Below are 18,873 nucleotides of genomic sequence, written 5' to 3'. Positions count from 1 at the left end.
GCACCAAGATTCATGAAATTTCTCTATCTTTGACGCAGTGGTTCAATTTCTGAGATAAGCAATGCTAAATATGTAATTAATAAATAAGTGATAAACGCGTGAGCTCTCAGGGTTGTCAGGCAGTCGTTTCTGTGGACTCTGCCGTCTGATGGATGTTTCCTGGTGGTTGGAAGGTCATTGCTATGACTGCAATTGAATTCTACCTGTGACGGCACGGAAGGCATCTGTGGCCACAACTTTATGTGGAGGCAAAAAGCAAAATGCAGACCCCTCCATCTTGAAGGTGGCACACGAATGTTCCGTGCCCCCCTGGAGCCGCATCCAAATCACCTGCCCTGTCCAAAGTCATGCAGGGCAGGGGGGAGGCTGCATTTGCCAGGGAGGGGTTGGCCTCCCTCTCTGGCCAGCGAGTGGGGCCCCAGGTCCCTCCTCTGAGGACTGGTTCAATCTGAATGTGTCCACACGGCATGTTCCTTCCCCGTGGCCACCAGGCAGTCCTCGTGCGGTGCGGGTGGTGAATGTTGACACAGCCATCCCAACCTCCAGGCGGAATTGGGGGGGGCAGGGGCCGGCAATGGGGCAGCCCCATGGATGGAGACCCTTTACCTGCCCTGGAGGAGAAGTGTCCAGCTGGCACCTTGGTCTGGCCCAGAAACTCCTGTGTGGTTCTCGTTGGACGGTTCCCCCGTGCCCACCGCAGCAGCACGTCCGTCTGTGAAGCAAGGCGCAGAGTGAAGCACAGCCGTGGTCTCCAAGGCCAGGCGGGCACCGTCACCTGCTTCCTTGGGAGAGGATGCCCTTCCTTTCCTGGAAGGGGTGTGACCATGGTTTAGTGGCTGTTTATTTAATGCCTTTGTCTGACACGATACAGGGGCGGTGCCTTTCTCGGTCCCCTGGGACACCCTCTTTGAGAGCTTTGCAGTTCAGAGCACTGTGGCGGAGTGTGGCTGGGGCTCACTGCCTCCTGGCCATGGGCCCAACCTTCAGCCTCAGTAGTCTCATCAGTTACACGGGGGTGACAAAAGCACCTGGCTTGGGGGGAACCCTGGGGATTAAAGGAGGCAAAGCTCGTGCAATGCCTGCACGAGGAACATGGTCAGTGCTGTGTTGTGAATGTATTGCCAGCTGCCCCCACGTGGGAAGCTTCACCCCCACCATGGCACTGAGAGGGGTCTGCAGGGGCTCTGCCCTCTCCAAAGGGTTCATGCCCTTAATGTGAGAATGGGTTAGTTATGGGAGTGGCTTATCTCAGGAGTGGGTTGGTTATCAGGGGTGGGTTAGGTATGGTGGGAGCAGGTTAGTTATCATGGGAGTGGGTTATCTCAGGAGTGGCTTGGTTAGCTCTGGAGTGCAATGGTTATCATGGGAGTGGGTTAGTTAACTTGGGAGTGGGTTACCTTAGGAATGAGTTGGTTATCACAAGAATGGGTTGGCTATCATGAGACTGGGTTAGTTATCTCAGGAGTGGGCTAGGTGTCTTGGGAATGGCTTGGTTATCTCAGGAGTGAGTTGGTTATCATGGGAGGGAATTGGTTGTCTCGGGAGTGAGTTGGTCATCTTGGGAGTTGGTTTTCTCAGAAGTGAGTTAGTTTTCTTGGGAGTGAGTTGGTTATTATGAGAGTGAGTCGGTTAGTGGAATTGGCCCGGTTGTCTCAGGAGTGAGTCGGTTATTGTAGGAGTGAGTCGGTTATCATGGGAGCGAGTTGGTTATGTTGGAAGTGGCTTGGTTACCCTGGGAGTGAGTTAGTTATCTCGAGTGAGTTGGTTATGATGGAAGTGGCTGCAGAGGGGCCCTATGTACAGTCAGGGCTAGAAGGAGAAGGTGGGGGACCCCATGTACAATCAGAGCTGGAAGGAGAAGGTGGGGGATCCCGTGTACAGTCGGAGCTGGGACGAGATGGTGGGGGATCCCGTGTACAGTCGGAGCTGGGACGAGATGGTGGGGGATCCCGTGTACAGTCGGAGCTGGGACGAGATGGTGGGGGATCCCGTGTACAGTTGAAGCTGGAAGGAGAAGGTGGGGGACGCTGTGTACAGTCAGAGATGGGACGAGAAGGGGGGGATCAGAGGCTTCAGGCGTCCTGTTTAGGGTGGCAGCGGCCATGTAGCGCCAAGGTGCCGGCAGAGGCTGGGGTCAGGACTTCCAGCCGGGAGGGCAGGACAGGAGCAGGCGCAGGCCCAGGGCAGCCTCCGGGAGGGCAGGGCAGGAGCAGGCACAGGCCCAGGGCAGCCTCTGGGAGGGCAGGTGCGGTCAGAGCCGCTTGGCTTTCCCGGTCACGTTCTTTGGAGCAGGAGGGATCTGTTAATAGCTCAGAAAAGTGGAAATCCCACGGATCTGATTTTGCCTGTGAGGAAGGTTGCCACGGGTGCCTCGCGGCAGGATTTCTGGAGCTCTCATCTTTCCTGTCTCTTATCTGCAGCGTGGCCTCATCTTCTTTCACGAAGAATTCCTTCCAAAGAGGCAGGGTTGCTTGATCCCACCAGGAAACAAGGACAAATCATGAAGAATGATGGTAGAAGAAACTGGTAAAAGTGTGGAGACGCCCAGTCTGCGGCTGCAGGGCTCAGGACCAAATCCCTCTAAACCCACTGTGGGATGGAGCCGCCAGTGATCCCTGTAGCTGCACTGGGGGTCACAGGGAGTGGCTGGTGCTGCCACAGCCCAGGGGCTGGAGATGGGGCCTCCAGCCTGGGAAGCCAGTGGGGCCTTCGGATGGGCACCTGGAGAGTTTGCTCTGCTCTTCCCCACCCCCAATGCCCTGGCTTCACTGACAGCCAGGTGCCGGGCGCCGTGTGGGCAGGGAAGGGGAGGCCCAGTGCTGGCACTGGTGTTCCCCGGGCAGCTTCTCTCAGCAGCTACGGGATGGTGACAGCACTGACTCCACCAGCCGAGGAGGAAGATCAGATCCGAGGCAGCAAAGGCTCCTTCACCCCAGTGCATGCCCAGTGCAAGGCTCAGGGTCCCTGAGCTCCATGTCCACCATCCGCACAGTCCTGGGACAGGGACTCGATGGGGGTCCACCTGTGACCAAGGAGGACCCTCAGCCAGGAGAAATCAGGCAGCTCACTGGGCAACAGCATCTGGACCAGGGGCTGCTTGGTTCTCTTAAGCACAGGTGCAGCAGTGAGGGGAGGCATGGAGCCCCAGGGTGGAGGGAGGATGGGAATGGCAGCCTCTCTCTTCAAAACACACTCAGTGGGAGGCCTGGCAACCCTCATTCCTCCACAAGGAAACTGTGAGCAGCGGCATGGCCAGGGTGTCCCCTAACCCCCGTGCAAGTGACGTGACCACAGCACGTAGGCCAGTAAAGGCCCAGCTCCTCTGCGCCTTCTGGCCAATGAAGCAGATTCAGGCAAAGCTGGGGGCGTCTGCCAAGTCCCCTCAGCTGTGTAATGCGACACTCACCGGTTCCAGGGATTCGGATGTGGACAGCTTTTGGGCTGCTGCCAACCACATAGAGTAAAACGAGTTTGCCATTCGTGCAAGGCAGGGCGGCTGGAGGACAAGAGCGTCCTTTGGGATTAAATAGATGATGACAAAGCCAGTTCAAGGGACAGGCTAACTGGCAACATGACAAGAGATCAAGCTGATGAGATGAAAACCAAGAGAATGAAAATGGAGAATGAAGCATCGGGAGGCAGGAGATAAACCGGGAGAGGAAACGTTCACTTAACAGAGGTTACAGAAGAGAAAACAGGGATGGCAGATGGGAATACAGTCACATCATTAACAGAACAAACTTCCTGGAGCTGAACGTCGACATGAGTGTGGATTGCCAAGTGTGACTGTGATTCGCTTCAAGATATGCCCTGACCAAATCTAGGATCCCAACAACAACAACAAAAATTAGTGTCCAGAGACAGGCAGAAACAAAATGCCAGTCTGAAGAAGAAAGAGGGTCCTGCCAACCTCAGAACACTCACAGGCAGCGCTGGGCACTGCACGAGGCAAAAAAAAAAAAAAACCGTCGAGCCTGGAATTCTATACCCAGCACAATTATCAAGCCAGCATGAGGAGCAATGAAAGAGACTTCCAGACATTTGAGGGCTCAGGAAGTTTACTTTCCACACAACCCTTCTTCAGTCTTCTTTAGAAATATACTTCAGTGGGATGAGAGGACCTCCAGGACCTGAGCAGACGTGGGATCCACAGGGCGATGGAGCCCACCCAGGCTTAGAGTGAGGAGGGCCTGGGGGTGGCCGCTGGGCAAACAACTGATGCAAAGGGACCTGGGAGTGAGAAGGCCATGAGGCGAGGGCACTGAGGGCCGGCCCTGCAGTTGGGAACATCTCTGTGAAGATGGGGCTGTGCTCGCCAGTCACACCGCCAGGAGGCCTGAGCTCACATGGCAGCAGAGCATGGCTGTCGGGAGGAGCTGCTCCATGCCACGTTGCCTGGGTTCAAACATGGTTCTGATGCTGACCAGCCCTGTGACCCTGTGTGTGTGGCCTGACCTCTCTGAGCCTCAGTTTCCTCATCTGCAAAATGGAGTGAAATACAGAACCTACGTCCCGGGGTGTTGTGGGGAATGACATGTTAACGTATGGGAAGGGCACTTGCTCAGTAGATATTATTTTTATTATCATCTTTTTGTCTTCTCTAAACGGGCATATGAAAAGTCAAGATCCAAACCTAAAACAAGTCAAAATATGCATAATTCTGAGAAATTGATAGTGTAACAGGGAAATCAATGATACTGTCTTGACTTTTGAAAGTTCTTCATGAAGCAGCACAGGTTTAGTGGGTGATAGAATGATATTTCCGTCATAGTGTCCATGCCGTGCTGGCGCCATGGTGGATTGTAACTACGCAATCCTGATGTGGGCATGTCAATTTGCTGCTTTTTTCCTTTCTTTCTTTCTTTTTTTGAGACGGAGCCTCACTCGCTCTGTCGCCCAGGCTGGAGTGCAGTGGCGCCATCTCAGCTCACTGCAACCTCCGCCTCCTGGGTCCAAGCGATTCTCCTACCTCAGCCTCCCGTGTAGCTGGGATTACAAGTGCGTGCGCACCACCACACCCAGCTAATTTTTATATATTTAGTAGAGAGGGGGTCTTGTCATGTTGGTCAGGCTGGTCTCCAACTCCCGACCTCAAGCGTTCTGCCCGCCCCGACCTCCCAAAGTACTGGGATTGCAGGTGAGAGCCACCACGCCCGGCCTGCCCTCCCCGGCCTCCCCAAGTGCTGGGATCACAGGTGTGAGCCACCACGCCCAGCCCGCTTTGCATTTCAGAACCACCCCATCATCAAGTCCTGTGAACACTCACTCACGGTGATAGAGCTGAGGGTGGGTGTCACAGATGCCTTTAGGGGTGTAAAAGTAGCGGCACAGCTGAGCAGCAGGTGGATCAGGGCGCCCATTTCTCATCTGATGAGGCAGGGAGTCTGGAGATGCTGGATAGAGTCAGAGCTTCCAGAAATAGAGGCTTACGTATTCCTTTTGAAGCCACCAAGGTAACCACAGGATCACTAAAAATAATAGCTAAGAAAATCGAGGGAAGGAGGGGCAGGGGAAGAAGGTGGGGTGAAAACGGGCTCAGCCCCTCATTTTCATGCCAAGAAGTCAGGGGACCTCGTCTCAGGCTGACGAGGCGAGACCTGGATCTGCAGCAGACACAGTGAAAAGGACTCAAACCAGAAAAAGGCATCTCCTTTGAAGCGTGGCGCTTGGAGAGGAGACAGAGCACACAGTCGTCAACTCTCCGTTTCATGATTTTCTGGATTGTTTAAATTTTTCAACTCGTGCATATTTTATTTTACAAGTGAAAAAGTAAAGCCCCAACGCCGGGCATCGGGCAGCCGTCCGGAACCCACTCAGCCACCCTCCTGCCAGGTGTAAAGCCCCTTGCCTGAACCACGCTCAGCCACCCTCTGGCCAGGCGGCCAGTCCCCAGCTGAGGCCTGAGCCCCGCGAATGATGAGGTCTCTCTCGAGTTAGAAGCTGCTGTGCCTGCCTCTGGGAGACATCCAATTCCAGACTTTCCAAAGGGAAAAATGCAAGTGCAGTACCAATATTTTAAAAGAGCATGATTACGTATTTATCTCGCAGTATTAAGAAAGGGAAGGGATTTGTGTCATTTTTCAGTTCTACGTCCAATCTGTATCCTTCAGTTCTACACAAATAAAAACACTTTGTTTATCCATTTAAAATAGAATATTCCAGAAAGTCCAGAGGTTCCAGGAGGCTCAGAGCCTCGGCTCTGCAGAGGGGAGAAACCCACTCACTGCCCTGTTGGGGGTGGAGGGTCATGGACTGGAGTCTTCCCAGGGCATCGGTCCCTCCCTCCCCGGAGCAGGAATCCTACAGAGATCCCGCCGGGCCCCAGGAGCTGGTGCCACAAGAGAAGGGCCCTCCCATGCGGGCAGCTGTGGGACGTCAGCTTCGGGTATTTCCCGAGTTTGTGTTTCCACTGGCCTTTCTCCGAGGACCAGAGACCTCTCTGTGCAAGCTGACAAAAGGCAGCCCAGCCCCAGCGGTCCATGCTGCCTCTTTCTGACTTAAAACTACTGCCCGGGCACCTGCCCCCCAAATCCATGATGCCCCAGAGACTCCCAGCTGAGAGACAGCCAACGGTGCCGTCTTTGCAGGGAGATACCCCTCTCACCCCCGTCCCCCTGGGAACAGCATCCCCAAGCCACATCCACTTGCCCAGCACAACTGAGCACCTAGAACTTTCCCTGGCCCGGCCCCCTTGGGCACCCGCTCCATACACCCTGACAAAGCCGTGGAGCCTCCCTGTCAGCCCAGAAGTTCCACTGGCTCCTTTCCAGTTGACGCTGCCCCACCCCGGGGTCCCCGTCCCGCCCCGATGGCCATGGGGTGGGATTGTGATTCCGTCTGTTCTTGAACCTCACACCGGTGGCCACACGGGATGAGGTCTCCTGTGTTGATTCTTTGGCTTGGCGTCACGTGTGTGAGCTGCGTCTTGGCTGCTGCCTGTGTCGACGGCTCCGATCTTCCTACCCCAGAGTAGCAGCATGCATGTGGATATGTGTTCAGCTCAAGTTATGCAGGCGGACAGCGTCAAGGGCTGGTGGGGTTGGTGGCAGTAGCATGGAGTTTAAAACACCTAATCTTAGAGTCATTGCAGTTTTGAGTTAATATTTTTAACATCAGTAGGCCTGACCATGAGAGCAGTTCCGGGTTGATAGAGACTGAGTGGAGTTCCTGCATCCTCCACCCCCCAGGCACAGTGCCCGGGCGTGAACGTGCGTGAATGTGACTGTGTATCGAGCTGACGCTGCCCGATGCAGGCGACTCACCCAGGGCCGTGGCTCACGGGGAGCTCACTCGGTATCACACCTGCTGTGGGTTTGGACAATTGCGTAAGAACAAGTATTGGCCAGTGCAGTGACTCACGCCTGCAATCCCAGCACTTTGGGAGGCCTAGGTAGGTGGATCGCTTGAAGTCAGGAGTTCAAGACCAGCCTGACCAACATAGTGAAACCATCTCCACTAAAAATACAAAAATTTGCCGGTTGTGGTGGTGTGCCCAGCTACTAAGGAGGCTGAGGTGGGAGGATCGCTTGAGCCTGGGAGTTCCAGGCTGCCCGGCTGCAGTGAGCTGAGATAGTGCCACTGCACTGCAGTCTGGGTGACAGAGCAAGACCCTGAATCAAAAAATACATAGTAACAAATTCCACCATTACAGCATCACACAGAGATCACCGCCCTCAGAGCCCCATGCACCACCCATTCATCCCTCCCTCCTCTGCCCGCACCGCCCTTCACTCTGCATACAGTCGTGCACTTTCTGGAATGTCACGAGCTGGCAGCCTGCCATCTGCAGAGTTTTCTGGGCTTGCACCGGGGCCGGGGGAAGCGGCCGTAGGGGAGAGGGGTGGGAGGGGCATCTCCTGGGTACAGATGCAGCATGTCCTGGGCCTGCCTGACCTCCCTCTCTTCCTTTCCCCCAGGCCTCGCCAAGCCCATCGGCCTGGTGGAGGGGCCAGGAGGCCTGGGCCAGGGCGGCTTGGCGGCCACCCTGCGTGATGACGGCCAGGAGGCAGAAGGCAAGTATGAGGAGTATGGCTACAACGCTCAGCTCAGCGACCGCATCTCCCTGGATCGGAGCATCCCCGACTACCGGCCCAGAAAGTGAGTGAATGAGCCGACCCCCATGCTGGCCGGGGAAGTGAGCCGCCCCCACTCCGGGCCAGGGAAGTGAGTGGCCCCCCCGCGCCGGCCGGGGAAGTGAGTGGACCCCCCGAGCTGCGGGCTCCTGGGAGAAAGGTGCAAAGGTCTGCTGTGGGAAAGTGGAGTGGTCAGGAGCACCGGCCTGTGGGGCCCTCCTGCCTCCTCTGTCTTCCCTGTCTCTCCTCCTCTGTCTCTCCTGTCTCTCTCTCCGTCTCTCCCTCTCTCCTTCTTTCAATCTCTCTGTATCTCTCTCTTTCTCTCTCTCTCTCTCTGTGTCTCTCCCCCTCCCCCACTTTTGGCTGCGGGCGTCCTTCCCAGGGCCTACCCCAGGCATGGGGCATTCCTGCCATAGCTGCATCTGGGGATCGCGGAAGTCGGGCTGAGGCATCATGGCTCACGCAGCACAGGCTCCCTGTGTCAGGCCCTGCCAGCCCTGGTCCCACCTGCTGTGGCCTCTCACTGCTGAGCTGGGTGTCGCTTGTGTCTGAAGCGAAGGGTATTCCCTTCCTGTGCACCTCCCATCCTGTCGCCTCCCAAGCTGCAAGAGTGGGTGAATCAGGAGCCAGGCCCTGGAGGGTACGGCTTTGTCTCAGTGCCACTCGGGATGGAGCCTGGTCTCTGACCCTCACACCTGCCCTGAGGGAGCAGCCACGACAAGGCAGGATTTGCCGGCCCCTCCTGCGCTTCCATCCACAGAGCCTAGCCCACGACAGGATGCTCCCCGGGAGGGCCCCTGGTGGCATCATCCTGCAGAAGCCGGGCGCTCAGGGCTGCCCAGCAGGGCTGCGTTGTCACCGTGGGGTGGTGGCAGGTGGCCTCAGCCACACTTGCCTCCTCCTGGAGCTGCCTGAGGGAGGGCAGGTGGGAGGGCAGCCCCCTCTGCAGCTCCTGGTGTGGTCAGTCTGCCCTACCCACCAGGGGACCCTGACACCAGGATTCTTGGGCCAGGAGCTCATTTGAGATGGGGATGGGGAGGCTGGCAGGGAAGAGAAGGGGGGAGGAAAGGCATGTCTCAGCCCCATTCCATTTCTTGTGACTCAGGCAGTGGTTCCCAGGGCGTTCACTCAGCTGCTCTGGGGTTCCCTGCATGTGGACGGAGGAATGTGAGATGGCTGGACAGGCCTGTGGTGTCCGGGGGTGCAGGGAGCGCCCTGGGCCACGTGGAGGTGGCTGCGGGAACCTGGAGCTCCCTGTTCTAGCCAGGTGGGGCCCACTTCACACCTTTCCCACAAACACATGCTGGGAACCGGTTCTAGGTGTGATGAGTCTTCCTTAGACAGCACAGCAGTGCAGGTGAGGGGTGCCCAGCTCCCGAGGCTCTGATTCCTCCTGGAGGGGGTCTCCACGAGTCGTTTAGACAAACAGGGCCGAGGCCTGGGCACAAAGGCTTCGGCACCTCAACCACATCCAGAGTGCGACATTATTTTATTTTCATTCCACTTATTTTAATGGTTACCATGATTTAACACAAGTGATGCCAGCTTTCCATTTGCAGCGGTGAAATGAAGATTCCTTTTCAAATAAAAAATGCATTTAGTTTTAAAATAGGCCAATTTAAAGAAACATGCTCCATAAGTAAAAACACAGTGGTGTTTTCATGTGGCGCCAGCTACAGACTTGGGGCTGGAATGACTTCGGTTTGGAAAGCGGCTGGTGCACATCAGCTGACCTGTGCACTGAGTGTGCACAGTGTGTGTGCATGTGTGTGTGCACATGTGTGTGCGTGTGCATGCATGTGTGTGCGTGTGTACATGTGTGCACGTGTGGGTGCGCGTGTGGTGGGGGTTTGAAGGCTCCTGTGTGTCCTAAATTTGGGAGCGAACTCTGTTTGCTGTCAGGGCTAGCCTCACTGCTGGAGTGAGCACTGTTCTTGGTTGTGAGCCTCCAGGCAGCTGTTGTGCGGCAGGAAGATCCCCGAGACCACTTTGATGGTCCACAACTTGCTAGAAGGATGGACAGAAGGATGGACAAAACCCAGCCAGGCTGCTTTTCCCTGCTGTGGGTTCTCACGGTAGAGGACACGGGTTAAAGTCAGCAGAGGGAAAAGATGCCCGGGCAGGGCCCAGGAAAGGCTGGGTGCGAACTCCCAGGTGTCCCCTCCCAGGGAGTCCCGGGAACTTGATTCTCCGGCACCCATGTGTGACAACACCTGCCAGGCAGGGCCAGCCAGGAACCCCTGAGCCTCAGTGTCCAGGGTCCTCACTGGGCTGGTCTCGTGGACATGGCTGACCTCAGTCTCCACCCTCCAGGGGTCAAGCTGATGCTGTGAGGCCAAGGCCCCACCATGAATCCCACCATAGCACAGACCAACTGGGGCGGCCAAGGCCAGGTGAGCAGGGCTGTCCTCTCCAGCAGGGGTTCAGGGCAGGGAGGGGCCAGAAGGGGATTCTCAGGGTGTGGAGGAGCCGGCTGCCAAGTTAACCCTTTCCTGCTCATAGCCACAGTGGAAACATCAGTGCCATCTGGCAGAGGAAGGTCCCCAAGTGCCCCACCCCTGTCCCCATCACTCCTCCTGTCACCTGGGGGGCTTCCAGCCATAAGGAAGGGGCGACCCGTGCCTTGCTCTCCCACCTGCCTGTTTTATCTCCTAGCTCGTGCTGTGAGGGAGGAAGGCTGCCTCCGGCACTGGTTTTCGAATCCCTGCAGGCCCTCGGTCCCCTGTGGAATCCTCTGGAGGATCCCAGTACCACTGTGCATGACCTTGGTCCTGTTGGCAGGCAGGGACCCTGAGCGTCGTGGGGTCCAGTCCTGGGGGCCGGGTCGACTCTGAGTCAGGACTGAACCCGAGCTGGAGGTGAAGCCCTGTGTGACCCTCTGCGTCCCCCCGAGGTTTCTTTTCCGGAGACCAGGGAGGCTGGACCTGGCTGCTGAGCCAGTGCAGGGCGGGGCAAGGGTCTCTTGGGTCCCATCCTCCCTCCGTATCAAGGAGTGGCTTTTCTAGCATAGACGTGGGCCTGCGTGTCACAGACGGTCGTCATTTGCCTCCTGAGGTCCAGTCCCGGCTCCAGGTGGAAGTCCACGCCCGCGCTCTGATCCAGGTGGAAATCCGCGCCCCGCTCTGATCCAGGAGGAAATCCACACCCCCGCTCTGATCCAGGAGGAAATCCGCGCCCCGCGCTCTGATCCAGGAGGAAATCCGCGCCCCGCGCTCTGATCCAGGAGGAAATCCACGCCCCCCACCCCGCTCTGATCCAGGAGGAAATCCACGTCCCCACTCTGATCCAGGTGGAAATCCGCGCCCCGCTCTGATCTATTTCAGCCCAGTTGCAGATCCCGCAGCCCAGGTCTAAGCCAGTCAGAGCATGAAGGTCACCCCAGACCCAGTGGCTGGCTCAGGGCTGGTCAGGTAGTTAAGCCAGTCCAGTCAGAGTGAATTCTGGAATTACCAGGAGGCCATCGAGAAAAAAAGAGCCAGCCTTTTCCCACAAGGTGAGACCAAGGCTGCGAGCTGGGGGAGCTACAGCCATCTTATCAAGAGGGGAGAGTGCCAAGCTTCCAGGGCCCCCCGCAAAACCTAAGAAGTGGCTGGTGTCTGAATACCTGGATCCAATTGCTCCCGAAGCAGACCTGCTTGGCTTTGCAATAAATTAGCACGCAGGCACACGCACGCGCGCGCGCGCACACACACACATGCACACGTGTATTTTTAATTTTTTGTTTAAGCACATCTGAATTGGGTTTTCTGCTCTTAGAGCCACAGGAGTCCCACTGGACTCCCCTGCTGTGGGATGCAGGACCCCCCCAGGCCTGGGCTTGCTATAGTGGGGGCTTATTCCCGTGCTGAGGGTTGAGGGACCCCCAGGCCTGGCCTTGCTGTAGTGGGGCTGATTACTTCTGGGATGTGGGACCCCCAGGCCTGGGCTTGCTAGTCGGGGCTGATTCCCCTGTTGTGGGTTGTGCGACCCCCAGGCCTGGGCTTGCTATAGTGGGGCCGATTCCCCTGCCATGGGATGGGGGACCCCAGGCCTGGCCTTGCTACACAGTGGGGGCTCTTGCTCTCCTTTTGAGGATTCAGCATCCTGCTGCCTCTCCCCAGGTACAGGTGGCCCCCACTGTAGGAAACCTGTCTGCCAAGATAAAGTCTGGCAGGAGTGGCCAGTCCCAGCTTCATTCTTACGTCACAGAAGACGACATCGGGGTGAACCTTGAAAGAACTGGCATTTGCTCTATACCCTCACTGATAGAAACCCAGTTTACAGATACTCTGGTTTGAAGGCACACAGCTATCTGCCTCCTGAATTAGAGAATGTGAATTTTATATAGATATTTACACATATATTTATATCCCATTTCTTTCCCCAAAACAGTGAGGAGGCTTTGACACCAGTGAAACGCACACCCCACGCGCAGCCCGCCATGCACATGTGGCCGAGAAGCTCGAACGCGAAGGCCTCCTGGCCCCTCGCCTGCCCCTCGCAGGCCCTGCCCACGGTCTCTCCAGCTCCGCACCCAACCCGGAGCTTCCCCGGTGCCTGCAGAATAGATCACAGGGAATTAGTCACCTGCAACAGCCCTCACGAGCGTACCACTTAGAAAGCAGACCCCGGTGGACGCTGGGTCTTATCCATCTTCCCAGGGACCACTTTCCTAAAAGGAGCTTGGGTGGAGAAACCCGAACCCGGCACGGCTCAGCGAGTATGGCTGGGAAGCACCTTCACGGTGCCTGGCCTTTCCCTGGGGTCACTGAAGAACTGCTGGCTGCAGGGGGCTGGCTGCAGGCCATGCACTGTTCCCTTAATTCCTGCAGCGAGCTTAGAGGCAGAGCCTGTTATTGTCCCATTTTATACATGGGGAAACTGAGGCAGGAAAGGTTAAATCTCTTTATTGAGATCCCACAGAGAGTAGGTGGTGGCAGAGCGGGGACGTGGAGTCTAGAGATTTTACAGAAAAAGAGGGGAAACCCCAGTCATTCTGAGGAACCAGATGGGGGTGCAGGCTGAAAGCTGAGCCCGGGAGGGGCTGGGGGGGCGCCCTGAGGGGTCTCTTCCCCGGGGTCTTGTCTCCCTCTGGGGCAGGCTCTGTCCCACTCCTTCCTCTGCTGGCTCAGGAGTTGGGGGGCTCCGCTTTCTTTCCAGGAGCTGCTGCCTGCCAGCTTCCTCCTGACTCTGGGCTGGGGGCACAGCCTGCCTCCCTTTCCAGCCCTTTGGGGAGGACGTGGGGCCCCTTCCCCTAACCGCTCTCGGAAGCTTCCATGCAGGCCCCTTCCGGACACTGCTTCACAGACACAGACAGGGCAGCTCACAAGGTTCTGTTTTCACCCAGAGTCTCCATGCTGCCAGGCCGCAGGCATCCTCAGGATGCCTGTGGGGCACATCTGTTTCTAGGGTCTCCTGTGAGTGCCTCCTGTCCTTCAGGCATCTCCTCACCTTGGAGAAGACACATTTGTGTCCCTCATCCTCCAGAAAGAAACCCCTTACTGCTGGCCATCCGGATGGGTCAGTCAATAAGACATAAAATCCAATTAAAAATGGCTCAACCCAAAAAGGGACTCTGTTGACTCAAGCAACTGAAAGGTGGGGCTTCAGGTATGGCTTGATCTAGGGGATAGTCCAGCCCCTGACTGCTCTCGGGTTAGATGCACCTTGACTCTCTTAGGATCCTCGCAGGAAATTGATGGTGCCCTCACGTGGACATGGGCAGAATCCAGGAGACCTGGTGGACATTGGGCATCCAGGCAGTGACCACGGTGAATCCAGGAGACCCGGTGGACACTGCGCATCCAGGAATTTGATCCAGGAAGTGACCGCACTGGAATGTTCTTCTCTCCACGGCCTGAAGGGACAGGGGCGAGAATCACAGGTGCCCAGCAAGAGCTGGAGCTGCAGAGAGAGGACAGGGGATAGGGACAGTAACTCTGGAGAGAAGAAACCACTGCCAAGACGGTGGGGAGGGGATCGGGGATGCCCCTCACTCCTTCCACCCTTCAGGCTCTGGGGCTGCCTCCCAAGACTGAACCCAACAGAAGCCGCAGGGCAGAGGAGCCTGGCAGGAAGCCCACAGCGGTGGCACAGGGGACAGCACGGGGCTGGGCAGAGCAGAGCCTGGGCTCGGGGAGGGGAGATCCCAGGGAGGAACCGGCCAGTGCCGTCCTCAGGCTCCAAGTGTGGCAGGGGCAGCCAGCCGTCCCCACTGAGCACGCTGGACCGCCCCAGCAACCATGCAAGCCACAGTCTCAGGCGACTTTCATTGGCCCATAGTGGGTCACGTGCTTGCCTGGGACCCAATCACAGCCAGCAGCCTGGGGAATGGCGTTCACTGATTGGTCAATCCTTGTTACACGGTCCCTGTGGGAAATGAGAAGAATTCCGCATTGGAGGGGCTGGGGAGCAGAGCAGCCCAGCGGACACCAGGGTTTCTGGGGAGCACAGAGCCCCCTGCGGCCCCTGTGTCCTACGCGCGGCCCTCTAGCCCTCTGCGGTGACAGTCACCATACCGTGGTCTGATGGCAGCCGCTGGAGGCTGAGTCCTGTTGGGACGGGCTGGGTGACGGGGTAGAGGCCTCCCCGGGGTCCCAGCATCCACACCAGGGGCCAGTGGCATTTTCTGTGATGCGTCAGGGCAGAGTTGGGACCTTCAGGGACACCGAACCCACTCTAGAAGTGACTTCGGGCACCGAGCTTGCATGTCCGTGGCCTCCCGTGGGCTTCAGCTGCAGGGCCGACAGCTCCAGGCTCCCCAGGCACGAGGAGCGGTCCCTGCCTGCCCGAGCGGCGTGTGCCGTGGGAACACCCTTTGGTGTTGGCAGCAGTCAGGTCTTCTGTCCCGGGTTGGAAGAGCAAGCAGAGAAGGGACGCTAAAGTGAGCCCTCCCGATTCCCCTAAACCAGCGGCTGGAGACACATCCAGACGGCGGGCCCGGCCCCAGGGAGGGCAGCTCCGCCTCCATTTCCTCTTGGCTTTCTCCACCGCCCTGCGTCACTGGCCTGCAGGTGTTGGGGACAGTGGGGTCCGGGTCTGGAATGGTTTCTCTGGCTGTGTCAGCACCGGGCCTGGCTCAGACCCTCCCGGGCGGGGGCTGTGGGTGTAGATGACACCGTCGGGTTAGGGGCCTCATGTTCCAGCCTGCTGTGCTATTTTTAAGTCCTCAAATAACTTGTATGTTTGATGCCTAATTATTTTATTTTGGTATTTTTTTTTTAACTCAGAAGTCTAGATTATCCACACCTTGAGACACACCCAGAGAGCACGACGCGGTGTCCCCGCTGTGGTAGGAAGGAGGTTTATAGAGTCTTGTGAGACGACGCCCACCATGTGGTAGGAGGAGTGTCACGCGGCCGTGGTAGGAGGAGTGTCACGCGGCCCTCACGCTGTGGCAGGAAGGAGCTTTAAAAAGGGTCTTGTGACACGGCGCTCTTGCCGTGGTAGGAAGAGTGTGACGTGGCACTCTCGGCGCCCCCGCTGTGGTAGGAAGGAGGTTTAAACAGGGTCTTGTGAGGCGGCGCCCATGCTGTGGTAGGAAGAGCGTCACGCAGTGCTTACGCTGTGGTAGAAGGAGTGTGACGCCGTGTTCAAGCTGTGGAGGAAGGAGGTTTAAACAGGGTCTCGTCACACGGCGCTCATGCTGTGGTAGGAAGGGTGTCACCCAGTGCTCACGCTGTGGTAGGAAAGAGGTTTAAACAGGGTCTTGCCGGAGCGCCTCCCTGGTGAAACCCTGGATGACTTTAACCCCCACTCCCAGCCCCCAGGGGCCTCAGGGAGCTCAGCAGCCTGGCTCCTGCCTACTGTCCCCGGGGCTTCTCCAGAGCCCGCAGGGGCCAGAGGGTGGGGTTAGAATGGGGAGAAGGAGTTTAGAAAAACCAGAGAGGGTGTGGTGAGGGGAAGGGGGCTGGGGTGGACGGAGGGCCTCAGAGCTGCTGGCCGTGGTCAGGGCGCCACTGACCGGGTAGCTTATAAACAACACACGGAGTTTCTCACCGTTCGCGAGGCCAGAAGTCCAAGGTCAGGGTGCCAGTGGGTTGGGGCCTGGCACAGGGTCTCTGTCAGGTTGTTGGCAGCTGTCCCCTTGTATCCTCATGGGGTGAAATGGGCGAGACAGCTCAGGACTCCCTTGAATATGGCACGAATCCCATTTCCTGTTCATGAGGCTCCACCCCACAACCTCGTCACTCCCAAAGGTCCCACCTCCTGATAGTGTCACTGGTTAGAGGGTCACGGCTTCAACATGTCCCTCTGTGGGAGGGACACAGATGTGCAGACCACAGAGCTAGGGCCTCTGAGGACCGACCGCCTTGGCCGGGACGCTCAGGAAGCCTGGGTGTGAGTGAAGCCTCGGCTGGGACGTGCGGGGAAACTGGGTGTGAGTGAGGCCTCATGTGAGGGGTTCCCCCAAGTGCACATCCCAGGCCCTGAGTCCAGCAGAACCTGAAGCTCCTCCCTAGGCCCTGCCATTGTGTGAACCAAAGCACGTCTGCCTTTCCCCAGGCTGACCTGGATTTCTGTGGCTGCCACTGTTGGATGCTGACTGAGAGGCAGGGCCTCAGCTTCAGAAGAGAGAGGCTCAGAGCCGTGCTCGGGGCTGGGGCTCCCCAGCCCCTGGAGAAGTGTCTTCCCAGCTGGAGTCCCGGCGGCAGCTCAGGCGCCAGGCTGCAGTCACACCTGCTCAGCGACTCCCTCGCCAGGCTGCAGTCACACCTGCTCAGCGACTCCCTCGCCAGGCTGCGCTCATGCCTGGTCCGCGACTCCCTCGTGGCTGACGTCCTGGGACTCAGCACACTTTGTCTAGAAAGGACCAGATGTTGACATTTGAGGCTTTTGGGCCCCACAGTCTCCGTGGGGATAGCTGTTGAGGGATAGTTATCAGTTTCCCCAACCCTGTTGTGGCAGGAGAATGGCCACAGTCAATCCCACGTGAGCGGGCATGGCTGGGAGCCGGGACCCTGCATCCATGGCAACAGATGGTGGCAGGACTTGGCCCCTGGGCCGCCGTGCGCTGGTTCTACGGTGTGCGTTTTTCCAGATTCTCACTTCTTCACATAGCCCATTGTGGCAGATGGTATTTTCCAAGGATGGATGGAAACACACCTTCCACAACCTCGTCCCTCCCCTTGAAACCAGTGTGACTCTGCACTCATCAAGGCAGGACATCCAGGGTGATGCCACGTGCCTTCCGGGCGGCTGTGGGAAGGTGAGTTGCTTCTAGCCCAGCGCTGGTAGCAGAGCCGGGGCTGCAGGGGAGCCCCCAGCAGTCCTGGAGCCGCCGGGCTGTGAGGCAGCCCACATGCTTCTCACGGGGAGTCGACATGGACAGACCCTGGGGCAGCACGAAGAGAGGTGTCCGGCCAGTGCCAGCGCTCCAGCTGCAACCCAGAACCCCCCAGCAGGTCTGCCTCAGTGTCAACCCTGGCAACCGTGGCAGAAAGTCACACGACAGTCTGGTCACTGCACGAAGCCACACGCTGGAGGCCNTTCCGGGCGGCTGTGGGAAGGTGAGTTGCTTCTAGCCCAGCGCTGGTAGCAGAGCCGGGGCTGCAGGGGAGCCCCCAGCAGTCCTGGAGCCGCCGGGCTGTGAGGCAGCCCACATGCTTCTCACGGGGAGTCGACATGGACAGACCCTGGGGCAGCACGAAGAGAGGTGTCCGGCCAGTGCCAGCGCTCCAGCTGCAACCCAGAACCCCCCAGCAGGTCTGCCTCAGTGTCAACCCTGGCAACCGTGGCAGAAAGTCACACGACAGTCTGGTCACTGCACGAAGCCACACGCTGGAGGCCCGCTATGCAACAAGGACAGGGACATGGGCGAGGCATGGCTCAGACTGGACATGGCATCGCGGTGACATGCGGGCACGTGATGTTAGCAGGCGTCTGTGGGAGTCTTCCATCCCCTGCAAGCAGCCACAGAAGCTGCATCTTGTCCCACCTGGGTGGGTGCGCCTGGCTATTGCAGGCCTCAGCAAGAGTCCATGGATGATTAAAGAAGTAAACAAAAGCAAGCTCAGCCAGGCCCACTCAAAACTCAGACTTGGATTTCCTACATGCTTTAACCCCTCAGACGCCAACTATCTCGGCAGAAACTGCACTGCTGATTGGTTTGGTTTGATGGGTCTAGTCATCGGAAACACACATAGAATGTAGGAGTGTGTGCATGCCTGTACATGTGCATGTGCGTCTGCGTGTACACGTGTGCATCTGTGTGTGTGCCCACAGACGTGTATGTGTGTGCACGTGTGTGATGTGTGTACGTGTGTCCGCAGATGTGTGTGCATGCGTGCGTATATGGACATGTGTGCACGTGTGTGATGTGTGTGGATGCGTGCATGTGTGTGTGTTCTGGCTCCAACAGGTGATTCCATCCACTTTCTTTCTTTTTCTTTTTTTTTTTTGAGACGGAGTTGCCTGGGCTGGAGTGCAGTGGCTGGATCTCAGCTCACTGCAAGCTCCGCCTCCCGGGTTTACGCCATTCTCCTGCCTCAGCCTCCCGAGTAGCTGGGACTACAGGCGCCCACCACCTCGCCCGGCTAGTTTTTTGTATTTTTTAGTAGAGACGAGGTTTCACCGTGTTAGCCAGGATGGTCTCGATCTCCTGACCTCGTGATCCACCCATCTCGGCCTCCCAAAGTGCTGGGATGACAGGCTTGAACCACCACACCCGGCCTCCATCCACTTTCAAACCAACTCCTCACCACTTTCTCCATGAGCTGCGTTACTGATTTCCTTTTGTCGGGCAGTAGATGCTTTTCTAATTAGGCAGTGGCTTTAATTATGCCACAAAGCGCATAACATAGGTCCTGAGTATTAAGACTGG

At 57.5% G+C, this 18,873-nt stretch overlaps 1 protein-coding gene and 1 long non-coding RNA gene across 10 annotated transcripts in view; one reads left to right on the top strand and one right to left on the bottom strand.

Moving 5' to 3' along the window:
• Positions 1–18,267, top strand: part of GALNT9 (polypeptide N-acetylgalactosaminyltransferase 9) — a 46,478-nt gene extending 28,211 nt beyond the window's left edge. Inside the window, exons 2-7 of one of the 9 annotated variants that reach the window (XR_001889869.1) lie at positions 7,917–8,097; positions 10,386–10,465; positions 11,127–11,361; positions 12,444–13,935; positions 16,557–17,259; positions 17,561–18,267. Coding sequence is in view for 5 of the 9 variants with exons in the window: in XM_017895683.1 (XP_017751172.1) it covers positions 7,917–8,097; positions 10,386–10,465; positions 10,728–10,906 (440 nt within the window). In the remaining 4 variants the exon portion in view is untranslated. Of the gene's footprint in view, positions 1–7,916; positions 8,098–10,385; positions 10,466–10,727; positions 13,936–16,556; positions 17,260–17,560 lie in introns of those variants that run through there. The other 8 variants (XR_001889870.1, XR_001889868.1, XR_001889871.1 and 5 more) reach the window with 8 other exon arrangements.
• On the bottom strand, positions 12,944–16,550 carry LOC108544515 (uncharacterized). The gene is made up of 2 exons (XR_001889872.1): positions 16,050–16,550; positions 12,944–15,648 (listed from the first exon to the last, which is right to left on the bottom strand). It is a non-coding gene; the product is annotated as an uncharacterized LOC108544515 (long non-coding RNA).
• Positions 18,268–18,873: the final 606 nt, after the last annotated feature.

This window comes from Rhinopithecus bieti, unplaced genomic scaffold (genome assembly GCF_001698545.2).
Source record: "Rhinopithecus bieti isolate Rb0 unplaced genomic scaffold, ASM169854v2 scaffold_27038, whole genome shotgun sequence".
NCBI lineage: Eukaryota > Metazoa > Chordata > Mammalia > Primates > Cercopithecidae > Rhinopithecus > Rhinopithecus bieti.
Note: the sequence above shows the minus strand (reverse complement) of the source record. Positions and strands in the feature narration are given on the sequence as shown.